Source organism: Nymphalis io, chromosome 27, assembly GCF_905147045.1.
Source record: "Nymphalis io chromosome 27, ilAglIoxx1.1, whole genome shotgun sequence".
Lineage (NCBI taxonomy): Eukaryota > Metazoa > Arthropoda > Insecta > Lepidoptera > Nymphalidae > Nymphalis > Nymphalis io.
This window is the reverse complement of record NC_065914.1, coordinates 6,269,991-6,291,478: the sequence shown is the minus strand read 5'-3', so window position 1 is coordinate 6,291,478 and position 21,488 is coordinate 6,269,991. Positions and strand designations below refer to the sequence as shown.

Genomic DNA, 21,488 nt, shown 5'->3' with positions numbered 1-21,488 from the left:
AAACAAAAGATATTTTTTTTACGTTTTATTTCTTATCGTCCTCTGTCAGTTCTATTTTCGTTGTCTCTTTTATAATTTCGTCGATTTTATCCAAATCCTTTAAGGATAGCTCAGCGGTTCCTCTTTCCATCGGTTTCGGTTGTGTTGGATCTGGTTTCCAACCGACGAAGTTTATTATCTGGAAAGTAGCTGGAACGCCTCGACACCCGCGTTCTGGAATTTCCTGGAATCACAGTTTTTTAGATTATAATTTATTTAAAAAAAAAGTCGAGATGGCCTAGTGGTTAGAACGCGTGAATCTTAACCGTGATCGTGGGTTCAAACCCAGGCAAACACTACTGAATTTTCATTTGCTTAATTTTGTTTATAATTCATCTCGTGCCTGACGGTGAAGGAAAATATCTTGAGGAAACCTCCAAACCTTCTCCTCAAAAGGGAGAGGAGGCCTTAGCCCAGCAGTGGGACATTAACAGGCTGTTACTGTTGCTAATTATAATTTATGATGAAATGCAAATAAATTAGTTAACAATTTTCGAAAATGTAATACAATAAATTCTCTTATCAGAAGCTTTGACGTATTTGTCTTATTAAAAAATATTTTTTATAGTTTACTAAACATGCGTATAACGATCACGTTTGTTGAGTACAATGTGGTTCGTAAATCTATTCTAAATTTTTTTTTATATTATAGTTAGGCCGCACAAATGGGCCATGGATAGTAAGTGGTCACCAACGCCCATAGACATTGGCATTGTAAGAAATGTTAACCATCGTTTACATAGCCAATGCGCCACAAACCTTGGTAACTAAGATGTTATGTCCCTTGTGCCTGTTATTACACTGGCTCACTCACCCTTCAAACCGGAACACAACAATACCAAGTACTGCTGTTTTGCGGTAGAATATCTGATGAGTGGGTGGTACCTACCCAGATAAGCTTGCACAAAGCTCTACCACCAGTAAAAATGTTGAAATGTTGAATTTCGTTCACATAATTCAGAAAACTAAGTATATAAAATAAAACCCCAATATTACGACTAACTAGTGGCTTTTTTTTCTAAGCAAAAGTTAAGATACATACTTTTTACACAAGAGTATTTGCCTATAACAGTAAATTTAATTATCATTTTATAATCCAACAGGCAATTTAATTGTATTTAATTAATATAACTTTTTATTTCAAATATTGGAAAATAATAAGGACTGAGTTTGGCGATTCTTAGTAGAACCTACATTCCGAACCTTTATTTATAATGACCTGGAGGCGATCGGTACCTTCTGAAGGGAAGTTTAGTATATATTTACATTAAAATGTGTATAATACTGTAAATTAAACCCTAAAAAAGTAGTAAATTAAGAATGAGAATGTGTCCGAAATGAAGCAGAAAGAAATATTTTATTAATAAGATTTAATATTAATTTAATTAGATATAGGAGCTTTTAACAGCAAACTGGCCAATCTCGGCTCGGCTAGAATGTTATATAGAGTAGTACAAGGTGGATCATGATGTTATTTATAAGGTTGATTTTGTAAACTGGCTTAGCGGTGGCATGATCACTCGGTGACCAAATCCCTCTAAAATAAAGATTAAAAAAAAAAAGAGGCACCGAGACCATAGGTTCAAGACCCGGATCTGGGTAGTATAATCCTGAAAAGAAGTTTGGAAGTGATCAGCGGACGAGTGCGCTCACCTTGCCGTACATCTCGTCGTAGATGGCGGCGGCGGCGAACTGCGTGCGCGGCGCGAGGCGCAGCGGCCGCGTGCGCGCCGCGTTGGCCTCGCCCTGCGCGCGCACGTCGCGCATCACGTGCCACGCCGACGGGAACCACACCGACAGGCTGTCCACGTCCACCGTCTGCAGCGTGAAGCCCGCCCTGCGCGGTATGAAGTTTTTAAAATAAATAGGTGGGCGAGCAGATATATATATATATATGTGTATATATATTACATATATTACATTGCTTCGTTGGTCTAGTGGCTTGATGTAAGGCCGCAGACCCGGAGGTCCTGGGTTCAATTCCCAGGTTGGGCCAATAAAAAGTTATTGGGTTTTCCTGTCAGAAAATTCTCAGTAGCTGCCCGGAGTCTGGAAGTTGGATGTGTGTTCACTCCTGTGCCTCGGAAAGCACGTAAAGCAGTTGGTCCTGCGCCTGAACTCTTTTCGGTCGTGTCGGATTGCCGTCCCATCGGATTATGAGAGTCAGAGAATAGAGAGTGCTCCTGTGTTGGCTAATCTCTCTTGAGATTGGCCCCCGTGGCCGAAATCGGTTTGAGGGACATTATATATATATATATAAATTCCAGGGATCTGAGTCTACGCGACTCTTCCTCTATAATCAAGGCACATTACGAAATGTTTGTTTGATTTTCGCCATAACTTACGCATTAAGAAGGCCTCCTATATCCCGTATATGGGTGAATGGTGATATATGAGGATAAACGCCTCCGAGTCGCTCCGTTTCGGCCAACTGCAGCGCTTGACGGAGTTCCATTAGGGTGTCTCCACCGAAGACACAAGCCATGAACACCTGGAGACAAAAATCTAATGATATAAAATAGATGACGAGTTCATCAAGTACGAGTAAACCGCTCAATTTGTGATTATAATTCATCTCGTGCTTGCAGGTGAGGACACCTGTCAGATGATAAGCTCCCACATGCCTATCCAGCAGTCCACATTGGAGCACTGTAGAGGAATAAGTTCTAAACCTCCCCCTCAAGAAAGACCTATTGAACCATTTACAGCTAACTAACTTTTTTTAATTTTGATGCTGGTATTGGATCATGGCTAAGGGCTTTCTCAACCATAAGCATTATTTGGTGGTAAGGCTTTGTGCAAGCCCGTCAGTCATCAAGTATTCTACTGCTAATCAGCAATACTTAATATTTTTGCATCCCCTTTTCAAGGGTGAATGAGCCTGAGTAATAACAGGCACAAGGGACATAACATCTTAGTTCCCAAAATTGGTGTTGATGTATGGAATGTTTTATATTTCTTACAGCGCTAATGCTTATGGGCAGTGACCACTTGACAAATTACTGAGCTATTGCAGCTGATTGTGTTTGGTTTGACAACAATTAAATCATACTTACTCCATCTGGTTTTAAACAATTCATCACTCTATCAAAGCAACCGGGTAAATCGTTGACCCAGTGTAAAGCCAACGATGAGACTAACAAATCCACACTGTCTGCGGGAAACTGGAAATTAAATGATAATTATTTATAATTAAATTATATTTGTGTCAATGCCACTATCTGGTACTGGTGGTAGAACTTTGTGCAAGCTCTTCTGGCTAGGTACCACCCATTCGTCACATATTCCATCACTATAGAGCAATACTTAGTATTGTTGTGTTCAGGTTTGAACTTCAGTGAGCCAGTGTAACTACAGGCATAAGGGAAATAACACCTTAGTACCCAAGGTTGATAGCATATTGACAATGTTAGTGCCAATGTCTATGGGTGATGGTGACCATTTACTATCAGGTAGCCTATTTGCTCTTCGGTCTACATATTTAATAAAAAAATAACATTATTTTATGAATGGTTTAGAAATCATATTTGTTCCTCAAAAAGACATCCTAACTACTAAAAAGTGTGTAATATATATTAGCACAGAATAGCATTCAAATTTTTTCACTTTACCATTCACTATAAAAAATTAGCATATACCTGATTTGTTAAAATTAAAATTTAATGAAAAAATAAAGTGAAATATATTTTACCTTTTCAACTTACATCAAATTTCTCCTCATCGATAACCATCTTTTCATATTGTACACCATCACCGACAATAGCTTTATCCAGATGCGTCTGTGAGGAATCACAAAGAGTGACCTTTTCTACACAATCAGGTAGAAAGTGACGAGAAACATAGCCACGACCTGCTCCTGTAAAAGATAGAAAGACCTTTTTAAGCCATGTTTATTAAAATGAAGATTTTATCCTAAGATAAAAAAGTATATAGTAAAATGTTGTTATTTAATGTAAACAAAATCACAGAATCATTACTTACATTAGTTAACTGAATCTCTGCTTGTCTCTTTTTCATACAAAAATCAACCATTTTGGCAGTTACTTTTTGTAAAGATTGTTGATGGTCTAAAGATTTACATTTTCATATTGACATACAAATAAAAACTGTTGAGATACTGTATAGAATTAGTAATTGTTTTGTTTGCAATCAATACATATGTATAAATTTAATAGCACAGCTTGGAAAGTAAATGATCACCTAGCTATTTCTTATAGAACACTAGCTAATTGTCCCAGATTTGCACGGGTATATAATAATCAAAATGAATTTTGAATAAGACGTATTTCAAGTAAATCGGGCGGATAATCAAGGAGATCTCGTGATTAGTGGTATTTCGGTTATATATAGATGATATTCTATCATAAATTGTAAACAATTATACAATATGACAATCTACGCTTCTATGTGAATTGAATTGCTAATATGGCAGAATGATAACAATAACTTACCAAGTTCAACAGCGTTTTTAAACGTTCTTTTTATATCGAATATTCTATCAGCTGTTCTCCAGCCCACCTCTTCTTTAATGTATTCTGATAGGTGGTAATTTTCGCTTTGAGCTGATCTTTCTTTTTGCAATATTTTTGCTTTCCTATCAAATATATTCATAGTACGATATACTGAACTAGCGGTTTTCTTCTTAGGAATATTTGTACTATGATATCGATCACATTGCTTATTACATATATTCTTAAGCGTATTTAATGTTGTTTTTAATTCACATTTTCTATATATTTGACTTAATAGTTGAGCCATTATAATTAATTTAAATCAATAAATAAATATTGTGTAACTCCCATATTTTTAGGTTAGAAAAACAGCTGACTTCTGACATATTGCATTGTTATTGCCGTATATGATTATTTATTATAATCGGAGACGTAAATTAAATATTTTGCTTAGGGAAATCAGTTTTTTAGAATAATAATTTAATTATAAGTACACTTTATGAGTTGTTTATTTTTGAAGGCTAAACTACATTGTCAACGGTACAAACGGTACAACGATATAATGCGCTTATTGGAAAAGGGCAACATTTCTCATACAAAAGTCAAAGTCATATCCTCTTTCAATCGTAAGAAATTTCGAATTATTTAATAAATCATAATTTTTAACGTTTATTAAATAAAATATGTCAAATTAAATTCCAACCATATTGAATCCTTAAATATATAAATATATTTAATGAGTCGTTCTTAACCAAAAACGTTCAAGCGTTAAAGTAATTCTCATCATTACAAAGTTTGATTTCATCGATGTTTTTAATTATTTCATTAATACATTTGTACAGTTGATAGTTAAAATTAATTAACTGATAAAATAATTTATTTAATAACATAATTTTGTAGATGTGGCCGATATTAATGCAGTTTTTGCGTTCAAATGCACCATATATAACCTTACCTATAGCTGCTGTGGTCGGCGTTATTGGATATAATATAGAAAGGCTTTTATCAGACAGATATACGCCTTACAATAGTAAGTATCACATTATTAACAAAAATTAAAAATAATAATAGCCAAAAGGTTTAATTAATGAAATGAAATATCTATAAATTTTTAATTGGCAATTGGAAGAAGAATAATGGTAATATCTAGAACCAGTTACGTTTTTGCTTGTGTTTAAAAAAAGGAAGGTCCTAATTAGTGTCTATAAACTCACAAATGCTTGTATTAAAATCATATTATAAACTACATTAAAATTGGATTTATGAAATTCTATATCAAATTCCATAATATGTCGGCCACGGCAGTAAATCTTGCTCAACGTGATGAGCTTCATTGGTGTGCTCTATAATGCCTTATCAAACTTTTTTTTAAGAAATAAGAACATGAAATATTAGGTTTTTTTCTACATACTATTTATACTACAGAACTACGTAATTGTCTTATTATCAGAAAAAAACCTTATTTGCTTTTCTTCTTCCATTTAAATTGTATCTTTTAATAAATGTCTTAGTAAATTAAAATTAAGTTGATGAAAGATTCAAACAAAACTGTAACCTTATTATAAATAATTAACACATTAATATCTACAAAACTGCCTCGTTGGTCTAGTGGCTTGATGTAAGGCCGCAGACCCAGCGGTCCTGGGTTCAATTCCCAGGTCGGGCCAATAAAAAGTTATTGGGTTTTTCTGTCAGAAAATTCTCAGTAGCAGCCCAGTGTCTGGAAGTAGGAAGCGTGTACTTCGGAAAGCATGTAAAGCCGTTGGTTCTGCACCTGAACTCTTTACGGTCATGTTGGATTGCCGTCCTATCAGATTATGCTGTTTTGCACACACACTTCTGCACTATAATATCTCCTGTGCATTTGGCTAATCTTTCTTGAGATTGGCCGCTATGGCCAAAATTGGTCTGGAGGACATTATTATTATCTACAAAACATACTCAGAATCTGACTCGGACTTACAGATTCAAGGTCCTTTGACTTTTAGAGGTCTAAATGGTTAGACTTAGATGATATCATTTTTGACTGTCTGCCGGTACCTGGTAACATTACGCTTAAATCCAATGCTGCTAGGAATATGGCTTAGTATGTACAATGATATGTAAAATATCTTTATTTATTAATACAAAACAAATATTATATAAATAGTCTGTTTATACAGATACGTTTTTTAATTATTATAAATTACAGGGAAGAAACACTTTGTACAAACTACTAAGATTTTAAAAATTCCATCTCTTAATTCATAATATGTTTTTTTTTTTCAGAACCTGTCCAAGATCAGAGATTTGAAAGGTTGGAAGATGAACTTCTTAATGATCCAACAAATGTAAAGAAATTGAAATACCAAGAAAATGTATTTGGAAAGAATTTGTCTCCATCTTTACAGAAGAACTAGTCATTTTATAGTTTGTAAGTTTAGATAGATAATTGTTGCCGTTGTTGAAATAAAAAAGATATTAAATATATATTCGGGATGAATATTTCACCTTATTTATTTAAGTCAATTAGTTTCATGATCCAGAATAACAGATTTTGCGATATCCTTTAATTTTGTCAGAATTTACTATTACCTCCTGGTAATATATAGTATATATACCATTTATTATAGATTTAAATAAAATGGATTTTTAGTTGTATTGCAACAGACGGGGCTGTGTTAAAGTCACTCAATTTTTCAATTAAAATAAATGGTATTTACAAGATATTACATAACTAATTTGTAAGAAACATTAAACTGTACTTATATCTTTAAAGAGATTTACTTTAAAACAGATTTATTATTTTTAATAAATATCTTTTTTTCATACTGTTCTTTTGTGTCACTGGTTTTGTTAAAGCAACATCTAAAAAAAAGCAATTTTTTTTTTTAATAATTTCTGCTTTTAAATTATTACTCACGTTAATATGCTTTAATAAAATGTAAAATTCATAATCATTTTATTTAAAAAATAAAACAAACAATCTCTGTCTCCCATAAGTGCGTGTTTTGCTTAGAAACCTTATGCATTGAAATGGTGTTATTCTTTATACATGTGTTTCTGATAAAATTTTACTGTTAAAACTTCAAAGTATTAGGTATTTAGACTAAGGATAGTTATTCAGTTATTACCTATATATACTAAAAACAAATGAACATTTCGAAGATATATTACTACAAACACAAATGTACGAGGTACGAGTATTACAAGGAACATTGATTTATAATTTTTTTAATCAAACATCAGCTCTTAACGTAGTTAGTAGGTACTTAAAACTAGACAGTAATCTATGGTAAATGTTCGTATGATAGAATAAACTTAGGGCATAAATTAATTTAAAATATCATCTGAAAACCTGTTTATATAATATTAATTTAAAAATTTGATTCAATGGTGACTAGAATAGGTGACTTAAAATTTACCTCTGAAGGGAAAAATCAATTGTGTTGACATAATACTATATTACTGGTGGTAGGGCTTTGTGCAAGCTCGTCTGGGTAGGTACCACCCACTCATCAGATATTCTACCGCAAAACAGCAATACTTGATATTGTTGTGTTCCGGTTTGAAGGGTGAGTGAGCCAGTGTAATTACAGGCACAAGGGACATAAAATCTTAGTTCCCAAGGTTGGTGGCGCATTGGATATGTAAGCGATGGTTGACATTTCTTACAATGCCAATGTCTAAGAGCGTTGGTGACCACTTACCATCAGGTGGCCCATATGCTCGTCCGCCTTCCTTTTCTATAAAAAAAAAAAAAAAATATTTTTTGTTTTAGTTAACCCCACTGAGAGTTTTATGAAGACTTAAAATAATACAAAAATATATAACATATGAGATTTTTATTAAGAACCAAACAAATTAAAAAAATGTTGGTATACACATACTACTATTTTAAAACAGTGATAGTTGTAGAATATATTTTTATTATTAAAATAACAACAATTTCATTTTTATTTTTATAAGTAATGAATTAAGGCAATAAAAAACATTTTATTATTAACAATAGGTATTAAAAGCATACAAAATCTTTTTAAGACAATTGAGAAGCATTCAGATATTTCTTTTTTTAAGCTTGCAACCAAAACGATGTCAATGTTAAAAAGTTATCGCTGTCATTAGCTCTAAAGAAAAAAAACCAACGCGCTTCGCTTCTCTTTTGGAATTTATGGTACTGTAACAAGGCTCGCTTTTGTGTTTCACTTCGGAAAAGTTTTAAATTTTCGGATACAATCATGTCAACAATGCGTTAATTGCTTCAACAATACTAGTATTATAAAGTTAGGAGTTATTTTATGGAAGCATTAAGTAGATTTACGGATCAATATTCGAGTCACTGAAATGTCCCCATAGCGTCACTGCAAATGGAGACAAAGTCTGGGGTTGGAATTACTGACCATTGGATTAAAAGTATGATGGAGCCGGCCGGTAGCGACAAACAAATACTGAACGATAATAGATCATCTGTGAAGCGCGAAAAAATGGCAGAGGCTTACAATGGTCAGGACAATAATATCACATACGAAATTAAGCAACAAAGTGAAGGAAGATATCGTTGCGATGTGTGTGATTTAGCATTCGAGGGCATGGAGTATTTGATGTTGCATAAAAAGTTTCACGGAAATGACAAGGACACGCCAGTTATGGAACCAGAGCCGCCAATTATTAAGGAAGGTCCGAAGAAGCGTCGTAAATTTAAATGCGATCAATGTGACGTGAAAGTGAACTCGCAATACCATCTCGACATCCACCGCAGCAAGCACGAAGGTAATGCATCAAAAAAATACATATGTCAAGTATGTGATCGTAGTTTTGTCGCAGCACAGTTCCTCAAGAGTCATATGCAATCACATTCGGCGACAAGTACGATAAACTGCGAAATATGTAATAAAAACTTTACAGGGCAAGCATATCTTAAACTACACATGCAATTACATAATGATATAAAAAAATTTAAATGTTCAAAATGTGACGAGATGTTCCCTACAAAGAATTGTTTAAAAATTCATATGAAAAAACATACGAAAGTTAAAAATTTCAAATGCGATTTCTGTCAAAAGTTGTTTGTATCGAAAATTACAATGGAGAAGCATCGTCAGACGCACGAAGGACAGCCAATGGACTGTCACGTGAAATGTACCCAGTGTGATAGAACTCTTCATTCTTCGTTACTACGTACTCATATTGCAAGAGCTCATCCCTCAACTATCGATGACGATGTAAAACGTCCACATAAATGTTCGACATGTGGTAAAAGCTTTATTGTTAAAATAAATCTCAATTTACATATTCGGGTATGTCACCCGGATCTAGCAGAGCCAGAAGAGGAAGATGAAGACGTAATGACAGACAATTCTTAGCTGTAAGATTAGTTATATAACTATCATGTATTATTAATGAATAATTATACTTTTTTATGCTAACATTAATATGTTTTTTTTTTCATATAGTTTTTATCAAAACAATATTATAACAAGTAGGATTTTGTGATGACATGAATTTTCTTTTAACAAGAATAATTTAAATAGTTCCTTCTTAATGGAATTTTATAATAAAATTAACTAACGTAATATACTGTACTATATTATGTTAATGATATATATTTGGTTTAGTACTTGTTTATTTATATGAAGGATACATCATCCTGGGACATTATTCACACATGGCCATCTGATCCCAAATTAAGCAGAGCTTGTACTATGGAAACCAGACAACTGATATACAACATAAACTACTTTTCTTATGTAAAAACGTACTTATATATATAGATAATTACACCCAGACTCAGGACAAACAGACATATTCATGCACACAAATGTCTGTCCTGGGTGGGAATCGAATCCACAACCTTCGGCATGAAAGGCAAATATCTTTATTTTTTTTTATAGAATAGGAAGGCGGACGAGCATATGGGCCACCTGATGGTAAGTGGTCACTAACGCCCATTGTAAGAAGTGCTAACCATCGCTTAAATCACCAATGCGCCACCAACCTTGGGAACTAAGATGTTATGTCCCTTGTGCCTGTAATTACACTGGCTCACTCACCCTTCAAACCGGATATTTTACGGTGGAATATCTGAGTGAGTGGTATCTACCCAGACAAGCTTGCACAAAGCTCTACCACCAGTAGCATCTACCTACCACGTCAACCGGCTCGTCATATGCAAAGTTGTTTTATTTTACAATTTAGTTCTGCAGTTTTATTGGGGCAAAGACATACATATATTAACAGCAAGGTCCTTCAGTCAAATATACCTTTTTTTTTTAATTTTATGTCTATGATTTCTAAAAAAGATATTATTTATATTTGTGTTTTGTTTTTTTTTTAATTATGGCACATGAAGAATTCAATTCAAGGTCTGTTGTAACAGCACAAAATAAGATGAATTTAAATTTGCATAATATATAGCCCTGATATAAAAAGAGGGGTGTTATAAGTTTATCATCTGTATATCAGTGCATGTCTATGGCATCATAGCTCTCAAACAAATGAATGATATTGATATATTTTTTTTCTGTTTGAAACCTGATGTAATCGAGATGATTCTTAGCTCTAAATTTTGAAGATCTATTCAGGCATTTCATCATCGGTTCATTTCCTACTTGACGAAAGGGTCTTAAAGATTTTCCCTGGTCCGATTAATCTGAAATTGCTGTCTCCAGACGCGATACTTATAATAAAGTTAAAGGGCCAAGAAACATTTGATTATTAAACTTTTTACAGGTATTCTTTTATATTTAATTTTTTTATTTAATTCTAATTTTTTGGCGTTTAGTGGAAAATAACATTAATATTATTAATATCAATGCTCTTATATTTTATTTACTTATATGTTGAATATTTGTTTATGTTGTAGGCAGGCAGACGTACAAATGGACCTAATGTTAAGTGTTCATCACCGCCCATAGACATTGGCGATGTAAAAATATTAACCGTTACTTACATCGCCAATGTGCCACCAACCTTGGGAACGAAGACGTTATATCCCTTGTGCCTGTAGCTGTAGTTACATCCTTTAATCCGGAACAATACTAATTACCGCTATTTTGCGGTATTATATCTGATGTATGGGTGATACCTAGTTATCTACCCACATGTGCTTGCACAAAGCCCTACCCCCAAGTAAAATGAAATATTATATTTGTTTTGAGTAACTTATTTTTTATTTGAATGACTTAACAAATTATTTAATATATCAAGCCTCCTTCCTCGTTTGTATGCATGTTCGTCATGACCTTAGGAAGTATTGCGATTTTCATTCCATTTTAAATATATTGATTTTAATCGAAGGCTTGGGTGTTAAATGCATATAAATATAATGTGTAACGTTTGTGGCAAAAATGTGCTCTTGATATTTTGTGAGCTGTATAAATCGATAAAGTAATATTAAAACAATATGTGGCGTAATTGTTGCTCTCAAACCATCTACAAGTACAGTGTAATATGTCTAATTAGTGCGAAGCTGGGCTAGTCGTTTATTTATATTTAAAAGCTAAGAGAGTTTGCATTGTTGAGTGCCATTTTCGAGTAACTATCAGTCTTGTTTGAATAATTGCGTTAATATATTTATTGGAGAAAATTATAAGTTATATAGCTTCAGACTATGACCCCAAAGACCGAAAGCACTATAAACGGTATTTATTTATAAGCTTTATAATAGCTGGTTAAAAACATGCAAGGGGGCCCTGATCGCTTCAGCGATCTGCTCCCTTTGAGAAAGAAAATTAATGAAATTGTATAAATATAACGTGGACGAATATAGTAAGTACACTTGTTTTGGCATAATAGTTGTTTATGGATAACTGGTTTACGCCCGTGGCTTGGCGTGTGAGGGGGGGGGGGGGGGAGATGTGAGGTACTCTACGTTCTTTTTTGTACCCCTAACTATTCGGTTGAGTAGTTATAAGTGAAAGCGTAACAGACAAATTCACTTTCGCATTTATAATATTACTAAGAACGGACATAAGCAACAATGACATATTGTTAAATAGGTTTTTTTTTATTGATGTCTGTCTAACCAAGCGTGCGTGCACGCCGTGCACTAGTTTATTGTTTTAAGAGGATCCACTGTAAATGAAACAAAAGTTTCTTACAATTATTAATAAATATTTTAGAATTATTTATATATTTAACTAGTAAAATTGAAAATAATTAGTTAATGTTAAAGAAAATAAATCATTCACCTAAATAATGTATTTGTAAAATACAAAATGCTAATAACATAAGTTATATATTGCCTTAAAACGGAATATTTCAATGCTCTTTAAGTTTAGAAACACTAAATTACGAACATATTTAACGCGCCGCAGCGCATTTTTCATGTGTTAAAGGAAATTATAGTGTCTACACAACAAGTAAAGTTCATATTTGCATGGATCGCGCGTACCAATGAGCGCTCGCATTCGACGAACGTGTTACCAATTCTCATATCCAAATATGGACTTTAAATATTGTGTAGACATTTTAATTTCCAGTAAAATGCGAATCCTACTTAAAGCTGTGATATCGTGCTTTAAAATGAGGCTTGCTAACCATTTTGAAATAAACACCAACTTAATAATTTACAATTTGTAAAATTATTGTTATTTAGATATTTACAATAATACCAACCCAATCAGTTACTTTGAGGTCGGCGACAACCATTGTTATTACATTTAGGAGTCATTGTTTTATTGTATGTTGAATTATTTGTAATTGTAATATATATAGCATTACAATTACAATTATAATTGTTTGTGAAAATTTCAATATGACTACAAATAAAATGTGAGTTACAATTTACGTTAGTTACTCCATTTTTGTAAATTTGATAACTTAAAAGTGCTTAATTTATCTAGTTGCTTGTTGCTCATTACGAATTAGAACCTACTAAAAATAATTGAGTTTTTTTTTATAAATTCAATTCTTAGAATTTCACCTCATGTCTGAGAGTGCTTATAATGCCATTGTACCTCTGCTGAAGATGTCGGATTGCCACGTCGTCGAACAGTGAGAAAAGGAAAAGAGAACATAATATATATATTTACGCAAAGTAGTCTTATTTAATTTTGTAAAAAAAACATTGGCATAGACCCAAATTGTTTTCTCAGAACGTCACGGTAGCATGCGAAACGATCCCGTGGCGCTCCTCGTCAAGACTGAAAGGGTACCGCTGGTTTTTTAGTGGGTATTCCGATGTTCGGGGCGCACTCGGCGCCTTGGTACCCCCCCCCCCCCCCACTGTTCCCGTGGAAACGAGTAACGCGTTTTTGCAGCGATAAAAAAAGGCCCAAATTGTTTAAGCTAGTTTTAATAGGATAAAACGCTAAAAATATATTATTTTAACTTATTACACGGGCATAATTTTGAAATGTATTTTCATTATCACTGTCTTATACGAAACTACTATTTATAAAAAAAATATGTTTTTTGTTTATTCTATCAACATTAATTCACTAAAAAATAAAGTCATGGGCAAAAATAAAAACACAATTACGTCACAATTTACTATATAAATAATGTTAACATGGAAAATATGGTTAAATAACTTAAACTTTAGACCTCCGTTGGAGTTTTATCTGTGCCATTTATTTTTATTTCATTTTCAGCAGTTTCAGCAGCAGCAACCTTTACTTCGGCTTCTTTGTGATTCTAAAAAAAATATTTCTCATTACACCTATACTCTGGTAACACGCAAAAATAATTAAATATCAGCCCTTTTTTTATTTGTTAGGAATTTGCTTAAAAAATTCTGAAATTAGACATTTAGTTTCAATTCGCACGTATGCAGATAAAGTGGAATAAAAAAAACTCACATCAGCCTTTTTCAGATCTTCATCCTTCTTTATTGCCAATTCCTTACTGACATCTCTGATCACCTGCAATTCGTCTAGAAACTGCTTAGGTAATGGGTCAAAGATATTTATTGGTTCCTGGTCGACTTTGTCGATATTTTCTATAAATTTTTTGTAACGATTAATCAGGGTGTTATACCTCTCCTCTGAAATCTGAATGTAACGATTGTACGGCATTTTTGCTGACTGAAAAAAAAAACAATTTAATAATAACAATTTTGCATTAGCGTATCGTACAGTATTCTGTAATGCACGTTTATGCTCAGGAACCAGAGACTTAACTGTTTTTTTTTTTTAAATTGCGTTACATATGTAATAAAAAAATACTTTTATCATTTTCCGAATTAAATGAAGCACTCACAATTATATAAATATTTATTAATTACGATTTTTTTTAATAATTCTTAACGTAACTAGAAGTTAATAAAATAAATAAAAATAAAACAAATACTGTCTTACCGTAAAGCGAACGAATGTAAAATAAAAGTAAATTTGAACGTTCTCAAACATCAATATTCTGTTTTTTTTTTATTAAATGTATTATCCAGAGGTTGTAAACATTTTGAATCGTGATTAGAGTTTCTACAATTTGGTATTCGTAGAATTAGGTATTTTGTTTCGTTACTGGACGAATATCTGATAAAAAAAATACTATTCAGCCAATCCTCATTAATCTACGATTTCATTAAAACAGTATAATCTAAAATATCCTTTTATTATTATTAAATTTCGATATATTTTTACTCCAATCAAATACGAAAAATTAATTTCCGTTATTTAATGAAAATACATATTATGAGCGTCAACCGATCACAAAGCAGCAATTTAAATACCAGTCAAATTATCGCCAAAAGAAATGAAATTAATAAAAATAGCCTGCAAGTATCGTTTGTATGGGTAGGTATTACTAAATATATCTAGTCAACATATTTAATCGTGCATTTTTTTTTTAATATTATACAAACGTTTACAACATCTGAGGTTAAATGTTGGAATGGTAAATAAAACATTGATTAATAACAATATAATTTGAATCTGAACTTGAATTAAAATATATAATGAATATGTAAACAGTACACTGCTTAGTATTCTTTTTAATCTATGTATTTATTATAATAGGTAAGGATTGTTTTTGAGGGCAAGTAAAGGTCAATGATTATTAAGACTAAAACCAAATAGGTATAAGTATAAACAGTCTTTATTTAAATGACACGGTGATTTTTTAAATCTCGTCTACCTTACAATTTTTAAATGATTATGACATAAGTCACAGCTAAATCAGTTTAGAAACGTTCTTGCGTTTGTACCGTCAGCAGTTAAATAAATAAACAAATACTTTTTTATATTTTTTTATTTTTATAGGAAATTAATATTATACATACTAAAACGTAATTTTTAATCTTGAACGTCTTCAAATCTAGACATTTTATAGCCATCGTCATCCTCGCTTTCATCCGATAATTCACATATTTTAATTATAAATCGTCGTCAATGTCGCATATCACTGTTTAACATTTCACGACCGTTTTATGCGGCGAGTTTCGAGTTTGTTCTTACAGAATAGCTGGCGGAAGGGCTTTGTGCAAGCTCGTCTGGGTAGGTACCATCCACTCATCAGATACTCTACCGCCAAACAACAGTACTTGGTATTGTTATGTTCCGGTTTGAAGGGTGAGTGAGCCAATGTAATTACAGGCACAAGGGACATAACATCTTAGTTCCCAAGGTTGGTGACGCATTGGCGATGTAAGCGATGGTTAACACTTCTTACAATGGGCATTAGTGACCACTTACCATCAGGTGGCCCATATGCTCGTCCGCCTTCCTATTCTATAAAAAAAAATAAAGATATTTGCCTTTCATGCCGAAGGTTGTGGGTTCGATTCCCACCCAGGACAGACATTTGTGTGCATGAATATGTCTGTTTGTATAGATATGTCTGTTTGTCGCCCATAGACATGGGCGTTAGTGACTACTTACCATAAGGTGGCCCATATGCTCGTCCACCAACCTATACTATAAAAAAGCCATACAGTTAAGACATTAAATTGTTCCTCCGCGTATATCATTTGCCCTCCCGGCGAATATAAAAAAAAAAAAAATAGCATTAATATTCATTGTTACATTTTATTTGTGACGTATGGTCACTGTCAACCATGTATTACATTAGGAACTTATTAATAAGAAATAAATAATAAGCAAAATGAATTCAAACCGGAACACAACAATACTAAGCATTACGGTTATGAATATGAGATGTTGATGGTACCTTTTTTTTTGTATATATTTCCGGGAGGGCAAATGACTCCACTCCACCTGATGGTAAGTGGTAGTAGAGTCCAAACGCGACGACGGCCAGTACAGTCGGGAAGAATGTTCTGCACTAGCCGCCCCCGCCTTGCCGGCCCGCAAGATGCCTCTTCGCGCCTCGTTTGAAGGAACCCGGGTGGTAAGAGGAGGGGAACACCTACGCAGGGCGTGCTCTATGTATATGCGTATAACTTGGTGGTAAGGTACAATCATTTGTTATGTACTAATAGCATAATAATGTATTTTATGAATGTAAACAAATTATATTTGTTGTAGTATCGATTCGCCATTTATTCGGATTATTGTGTTACGTATATTAAAGTACATAATTTTATTTAACTTATATTTAATTGCCTAAAAAACAATACTATCACATTCGTTCTCGAATTGCTAAACGGTTTTATTTAACTTTGCCCTGTTTTTGGTTTGTTTATTTATTTGTTCCTGTTGAGAGATTGATCTTTTACACCTTTAGTTCTGATCTGTTCTGTTCTGACATTTTAATATATTCTGTATCATTGTAAAGCCAAGATGGCCACCGCTACAATATGGCGGATTACATATTTTTTCTCAACTACCTCAATATGGGTATCAAATGACAGGGCTTGTCTAGTTGAATAGAGTTCACTATGAATAAAAATGAAAATCCAATATTAATATTCATATTACTTTTTTCGCGCCTGTATAATAATATATTAAATCTTTAAAACTTAATAAATTGTCTATTATCTCATCCCAATATTATCTTTCATAAGAACAAGGCTACGTGAGATATACCTTACTGTCTATGACAGTTAACTTGGCGACAATTAATACCTACGTAAATAATGTATAATTAAATAAACAAAGACAATAGATTTATGGTAACCATAATACACCCTCTAATTTACTAAAGCTTATGCATCGAGAAGGAACGACACTACTAAGGGGTCAGAATCGAATCTACGACTTTCACATGCTTAGGAACTCTTCTATCATTGAGCCATTGATTCATTCTAATGTCTTTGATTCAAATAGAAGGCTTTATTGCTATATTTTAAAGTTATACTGCCTCGCGGTTTAGTGGCTTGATGTAAGGCCAGGGTCCTGTTCAATTCCCAGGTCGGGCCAATAAAAAGTTATTGGGTTTTTCTGTCAGAAAATTCTCTGTGGCAGCCCGGAGTCTGGAAGTTGGAAGTGTAGTGTATACTCTATATATGTATACTCCCGCGCCTCGGAAAACACGTTAAGCAGTTGGTCCTGCGCCTGAACTCTTTCCGGTCGTGTCGGATTGCCGTCCCATCGGATTATGAGAGTTAGGGAATAGAGACTGCACTTGTGTTTGCGCACACACTTGTGCACTGTAATATCTCCTGCGCAGTTGGCTAATCTCTCTTGAGATTGGCCGCCGTGGCCGAAATCGGTCGGAGGACATTATTATTATTAAAGTTATAGATTTATTTTTGTAATACATTGTATTGTATTCCATAACATAATGCGTCTAATGTGTCAGCATTAGATGATAAACCAAAGAGTTGGGTTATAACGATAACCTTTTTTCTGGAACTTTGTAATAGGTTCCATATATTGAATAACAACTTTATAATTTATTTACTAGCACCTGTTTTCTTTTTATAAGTGTACATTCTCTTTTTATTTTATCTGTATTAGTTCATTTGATTTGAATATTAATAAAGCTCCTTTAATTTCATTCTACACAAATTTATCTGTTTTTAGAAAATGATTTATGATCTATTCTATGCATATAAAAAAGTGTTAAACAATAATAAAAAAATCATACAATATCTAAATCGCGTTAAACGAAACGCAAAACCACCCCTCAGAGGCTAATGACTCACTCCACCCCCAGTCGGAAACACACGAACGCACCCGACGGACCGCGAGCGAGTGTATTAACACGGAAAACATATTTTACTATCCACATATAATTATGTAACGATTTCAAATTAAGAAAAAAATATAGATTCAATTAAGCGGGAATGAAAATATATTCAGCCAGTGTTTTTAAAAATATAATTATAAAGCTGTGTTCACACGAAGCGTGATGTTCAAGCGACGTATTGATTTTCTTGTGACGTGCGAAACGTTGTATGCGGAATTCAGTGTTATTATTAGATGTAGTGCTTGAATATTTAAAGTGTTCCTTTCAAGTGAGTGCCATTTCAAATTTTAAGAAAACAATTTTTAAAATACATTATTTTTAAAATTAATTCAGTGCCTATTAATTAAAAAAAAAATAAACAAATGCCAAATCAATAAAGCCAAGTATCATCTTGAATAATTAATATTGAAATATAAATAATAATTTCAAATTAACAGATTAATAACTCGATTGATAACAACCTGACGCGCCATGTTAAAAACATAAATTTAATAATTTTAATAATAATTAATATTTTTTTTTTTTTTTGTTATTTCTATTAAATACTATTGCAGAATTTGACAGTATCGATCGTAGCGCGTCGTAGCATTCTAATGCTTAAGCTTTCTGCCTACGACCTTTAATTTTGTAGATATTTGATTGTTTTCGTATTTTATTACTTTATATATATATAAATATGTATGAATCATATTTATTTAGAAAATTAACGTAATACAAAAAATTTTAAACCACAACATTATTGTAAGTAAAGCTAATATTATGTTTATCATATATAATTAAGACAAACGACCGACAAAGTCCACAACAAAACAATTAAGGAATGTAGCTACAAGCCTCATCAAAGACATTGCCCACGTTTTAAATAAAATCTTATAATTAATATTAAAAAAAAAAAAATAATTATTATTATATATTTTAATGCATTCTGCCTATTATTCTTCTTGTCATTAAATATTATCGGCCTTACACTGATTTCTCTCCATCATTGATTTGACATTCGAAAAAATAGCATTGTTTAAGTAATTACTCCCATAACAACATTTATAATATACACAACAACATTAATAATAAAAAATATATAATTACTTATATAGACATATTAATTTTAAAACGATGTTGCTTATAATAGGTACATTTGATTTTAGTTTTAAAGCTTGAGAGATATTCTTAATTACATTTTTTCGTCAACGCGTTCTAATTAAAAATATCTACTATCTTCTAATATAAATATTACAATAGATAACACCAGACATATATAAAATCATTTGGTAGTCTACAATGCGTTTTGTGAATAACATTGTTTTCAGCTGCCAAAAAATTAGAAACATGGGTTACTTTGGCAGAATATTCTGCGCTCATAGATAGACGCCAAAAGTGGAAAAAAACAGCAATTCACACAAAAATATTAAGTGTAAATATAATCTTACACACCATGAACCGAATGAATTTATTATTGTTGGACGCCTATTATTATATATTTCGTTTTAAAATATTTATTTAATTATATTTATATTACATTTATGTGTATAATCTTTGTATTGTATTTTTTGTTGACCTCCATGAAGTTCTGTTTTACCAATGGTAAACAGGCCTTCAGGCATTCCATTATTCCAAACCCAAATTTAGTTGGTCAATAAAGATTATTTAATAAAATTAATATATTAAATTCATATTAAACTTTTTAGGCGCGAAATTATACACCTGTCAATTATCTTGGCGCCAATTATTCTTTTTTCTTTTTTTGTCGAAGTATTTAACGTACGTAATCAGGCATATAATGTTTTAATTATTTAATCACCAAGTTATTTAATAATATTAATTCTAACTTTAAATGCGACCTTTGCATAGTGGAACTAATTGTAATGCACACTTTTTGGAAACTGAAATAATTTGAGAAAATTAAAAAGTTAAAGGGGCTTTAGGTGTAATTTAACATATATTCTTTTATGCACCCCTTAAAATGTGTATGTAAAATAACATGACGATTGGTTGAGTAGTTAAGACGTGAGAACTCTATTTTGTTATAATATTGGTAATTATAATAAATATAACTTAAAAATCAAATTTAGTAAAGAAATAGCAAAAGTTTTATCGTTTCTTACTCGAAATAGCGAACATGTTCATTGATAGATACATTATTTTTTGCAAACAAATGTAGTATTTTTTTATTATTAGAGTAAAAATAAATAAAAATATATAATACCGTAGCTTTTATAAATATATTTTAAAATCTAGAGGATTAATGGAATTACATCATTAAGAACTTACGGCCTTACTCGTATATACGTTGGCTAGCGGTTGTTTAGTTAAACATTGATTTAACTCTGTCATTATTGATTTGACATTCGATGAAAGAAGACAGCATTGTATAAATAATCACGTGCAATAACGTTCATAAGTAAAGGTCGTAAATATTTAATATATATATAATGTTTTAATATACATTAATATTTAATATTTACGGCCTCCATATTTACGGATTTTATACAAAGAGTAGTAGTATGAGTTATAGCCATCAAACAAAAAAATAAACGATTTTTTTTTTTCTGTAACAAATTGACACAAAAATAGTAAATAGCGATCCTACCACTATTGCGGTATTATCGGCGAAAAATTATGTTAAAAGCCTGGCTCGAAGCCAAACATCGAGTTACACTTCAAATAAGCTAAAACTTGACTTGCTTTATGTAATATCCTGCTCGGATCCGTTTGAATATTAAAATAGTATACTTACGCTTAACACTCCGTGTAGCCAGCTTAGAGGATTTACCCCTTTTTTGGCAAGTAAAATGCCGTACGTTACGGCATTCGTTTCCTTGGTGGCTTTGTCTGAGCTCGTTTAGGTACCTCAATCATTAAATATTATACCGCCAAACCGCAATACTGTGTTGTGTTCCGGTTTAAAGTGTGAATGAGCCAGTTTAACTACAAACACAATTACATCTATCTTCCCAAGTTTGGTGGCGTGGATAATATTTCTTATAACGC

At 32.4% G+C, this 21,488-nt stretch overlaps 4 protein-coding genes across 6 annotated transcripts; 2 read left to right on the top strand and 2 right to left on the bottom strand.

Annotated features, from left to right (window-relative positions):
- Nucleotides 1-10: 10 nt before the first annotated feature.
- On the bottom strand, nt 11-4,868 carry LOC126778888 (arginine-hydroxylase NDUFAF5, mitochondrial). Its single transcript, XM_050502635.1, has 6 exons — nt 4,491-4,868; nt 3,744-3,895; nt 3,096-3,203; nt 2,385-2,530; nt 1,693-1,876; nt 11-223 (listed from the first exon to the last, which is right to left on the bottom strand). Exons 1-6 carry the CDS (start codon nt 4,795-4,797, stop codon nt 26-28), a joined length of 1,095 nt encoding a protein of 364 aa, XP_050358592.1. The 5' UTR covers nt 4,798-4,868; the 3' UTR covers nt 11-25.
- Nucleotides 4,869-5,072: 204 nt separating this feature from the next.
- Nucleotides 5,073-6,972, top strand: LOC126778945 (small integral membrane protein 12). Of its 3 annotated transcripts, none has more exons than XM_050502699.1 (3): nt 5,073-5,116; nt 5,391-5,520; nt 6,759-6,972. In XM_050502699.1, exons 2-3 carry the CDS (start codon nt 5,391-5,393, stop codon nt 6,887-6,889), a joined length of 261 nt encoding a protein of 86 aa, XP_050358656.1. In that variant the 5' UTR covers nt 5,073-5,116; the 3' UTR covers nt 6,890-6,972. The 3 variants fall into 3 exon arrangements, with proteins under 3 accessions (XP_050358656.1, XP_050358657.1, XP_050358658.1); XM_050502700.1 differs by having other exon boundaries at nt 5,115-5,257; XM_050502701.1 differs by lacking the exon at nt 5,073-5,116 and adding an exon at nt 5,121-5,263.
- Nucleotides 6,973-8,588: 1,616 nt separating this feature from the next.
- Nucleotides 8,589-9,901, top strand: LOC126778899 (zinc finger protein 808-like). Its single transcript, XM_050502652.1, has one exon. The coding sequence runs from the start codon at nt 8,837-8,839 to the stop codon at nt 9,830-9,832; it is 996 nt and encodes a 331-aa protein (XP_050358609.1). The 5' UTR covers nt 8,589-8,836; the 3' UTR covers nt 9,833-9,901.
- A 4,045-nt stretch (nt 9,902-13,946) lies between these two features.
- Nucleotides 13,947-14,843, bottom strand: LOC126778937 (uncharacterized). Its single transcript, XM_050502691.1, has 3 exons — nt 14,768-14,843; nt 14,270-14,494; nt 13,947-14,105 (listed from the first exon to the last, which is right to left on the bottom strand). Exons 1-3 carry the CDS (start codon nt 14,816-14,818, stop codon nt 14,010-14,012), a joined length of 372 nt encoding a protein of 123 aa, XP_050358648.1. The 5' UTR covers nt 14,819-14,843; the 3' UTR covers nt 13,947-14,009.
- Between the last annotated feature and the right edge of the window lie 6,645 nt (nt 14,844-21,488).

What these genes read in the sequence shown, in the direction of transcription:
- LOC126778888 (XM_050502635.1), bottom strand. Translation starts at nt 4,797, where the DNA reads ATGGCTCAACTATTAAGTCAAATATATAGAAAATGTGAATTAAAAACA. An exon ending in TAAAAACGCTGTTGAACTTG is followed by an intron (nt 3,896 to 4,490) that starts GTAAGTTATTGT and finishes TATCTTTTACAG; the next exon opens with GAGCAGGTCGTGGCTATGTT. An exon ending in ATAGGAGGCCTTCTTAATGC is followed by an intron (nt 1,877 to 2,384) that starts GTAAGTTATGGC and finishes CATACCGCGCAG; the next exon opens with GGCGGGCTTCACGCTGCAGA.
- LOC126778945 (XM_050502699.1), top strand. Translation starts at nt 5,391, where the DNA reads ATGTGGCCGATATTAATGCAGTTTTTGCGTTCAAATGCACCATATATA. An exon ending in CAGATATACGCCTTACAATA is followed by an intron (nt 5,521 to 6,758) that starts GTAAGTATCACA and finishes TTTTTTTTTCAG; the next exon opens with AACCTGTCCAAGATCAGAGA.
- LOC126778899 (XM_050502652.1), top strand. Translation starts at nt 8,837, where the DNA reads ATGGAGACAAAGTCTGGGGTTGGAATTACTGACCATTGGATTAAAAGT.
- LOC126778937 (XM_050502691.1), bottom strand. Translation starts at nt 14,818, where the DNA reads ATGTTTGAGAACGTTCAAATTTACTTTTATTTTACATTCGTTCGCTTT. An exon ending in TTACATTCGTTCGCTTTACG is followed by an intron (nt 14,495 to 14,767) that starts GTAAGACAGTAT and finishes TTTTTTTTTCAG; the next exon opens with TCAGCAAAAATGCCGTACAA. An exon ending in AAGATCTGAAAAAGGCTGAT is followed by an intron (nt 14,106 to 14,269) that starts GTGAGTTTTTTT and finishes TATTTTTTTTAG; the next exon opens with AATCACAAAGAAGCCGAAGT.